Below are 1,331 nucleotides of genomic sequence, written 5' to 3' on the forward strand. Positions count from 1 at the left end.
GGGGGAATTTCCCCCTTTGCATAATTCAGAACAAACCGTGACGGGAAAAACAGGAACGGAGCGCGATGGGGCGCGGCGGCAGCTCCGCTCCGGGACACGGCTGGCACCGGTCCGTTCCTCCCCACGGCTGGAGGGCACGGCCCGGTGCGGGACGGTACGATCCGGTCCGGCCCGGTACCGCACGGAGCGGCCGGGGCTGCGCTGGGTGTAACACGGCACGGAACGGAACAGCTCCGATCTGCCCGGACCGGCACAGAACGCGTTGGACCGGCTCATAGCATGGAATAGCATGGTGCAGCCTGGCACGGCTCAGCCTGGCACGGGTTGGTACAGCATAGCTTAGCCTATAGGTTAGCCTGGCATGGCTCAGCCTGGCATGGATCAGCCTGGCACGGGTTGGTCCAGCATAGGTTAGCCTGGCATGGCTCAGCCTGGCATGGATCGGCCTGGCACGGGTTGGTCCAGCATGGCTCAGCCTGGCACAGCTCAGCCTGGCATGGCTCAGCCTGGCACGGGTTGGTCCGGCATAGGTTAGCCTATAGGTTAGCCTGGTATGGATCAGCCTGGCACAGCTCAGCCTGGCACAGGTTGGTCCAGCATAGCTTAGCCTATAGGTTAGCCTGGCATGGATCAGCCTAGCATGGCTCAGCCTGGCACGGCTCAGCCTGGCATGGATCAGCCTGGCACAGGTTGGTCCAGCATAGCTTAGCCTATATGTTAGCCTGGCATGGCTCAGCCTGGCACGGCTCAGCCTGGCACAGGTTGGTCCAGCATAGGTTAGCCTATAGGTTAGCCTGGCATGGATCAGCCTGGCACAGGTTGGTCCAGCATAGCTTAGCCTGGCACGGCTCAGCCTGGCATGGATCAGCCTAGGATGGATCAGCCTGGCACGGGTTGGTCCAGCATGGGTTAGCCTGGCACGGCTCAGCCTGGCATGGCTCAGCCTGGCATGGATCAGACTGGCATGGATCAGCCTGGCACAGGTTGGTCCAGCATAGCTTAGCCTATAGGTTAGCCTGGCACAGCTCAGCCTGGCACGGCTTGACCTGGCATGGATCAGCCTGGCACGGCTTGACCTGGCACGGCTCAGCCTGGCACAGGTTGGTCCAGCATAGGTTAGCCTGGCATGGATCAGCCTGGCATGGATCAGCCTGGCACAGGTTGGTCCAGCATAGCTTAGCCTATAGGTTAGCCTGGCACAGCTCAGCCTGGCATGGATCAGCCTGGCACAGCTCAGCCTGGCACGGCTCAGCCTGGCACAGGTTGGTCCAGCATAGCTTAGCCTATAGGTTAGCCTGGCACAGCTCAGCCTGGTATGGATCAGCCTGGCA

At 61.7% G+C, this 1,331-nt stretch overlaps 1 protein-coding gene across 1 annotated transcript in view; it reads right to left on the bottom strand.

Moving 5' to 3' along the window:
• Positions 1–6: 6 nt before the first annotated feature.
• The window catches only part of LOC107324471, a 4,257-nt gene continuing 2,932 nt past the window's right edge, over positions 7–1,331 (bottom strand). The window contains exons 2-3 of the mRNA XM_032449159.1: positions 1,077–1,325; positions 7–809 (exon numbers count right to left, since the gene is read on the bottom strand). Of these exons, the coding sequence (XP_032305050.1) occupies positions 26–809; positions 1,077–1,325 (1,033 nt within the window). The 3' untranslated portion in view covers positions 7–25. The remainder of the gene's footprint in view (positions 810–1,076; positions 1,326–1,331) is intronic.

The sequence above is a fragment of the Coturnix japonica genome, chromosome 25 (genome assembly GCF_001577835.2).
Source record: "Coturnix japonica isolate 7356 chromosome 25, Coturnix japonica 2.1, whole genome shotgun sequence".
In the NCBI taxonomy this organism is placed as follows: Eukaryota; Metazoa; Chordata; class Aves; order Galliformes; family Phasianidae; genus Coturnix; species Coturnix japonica.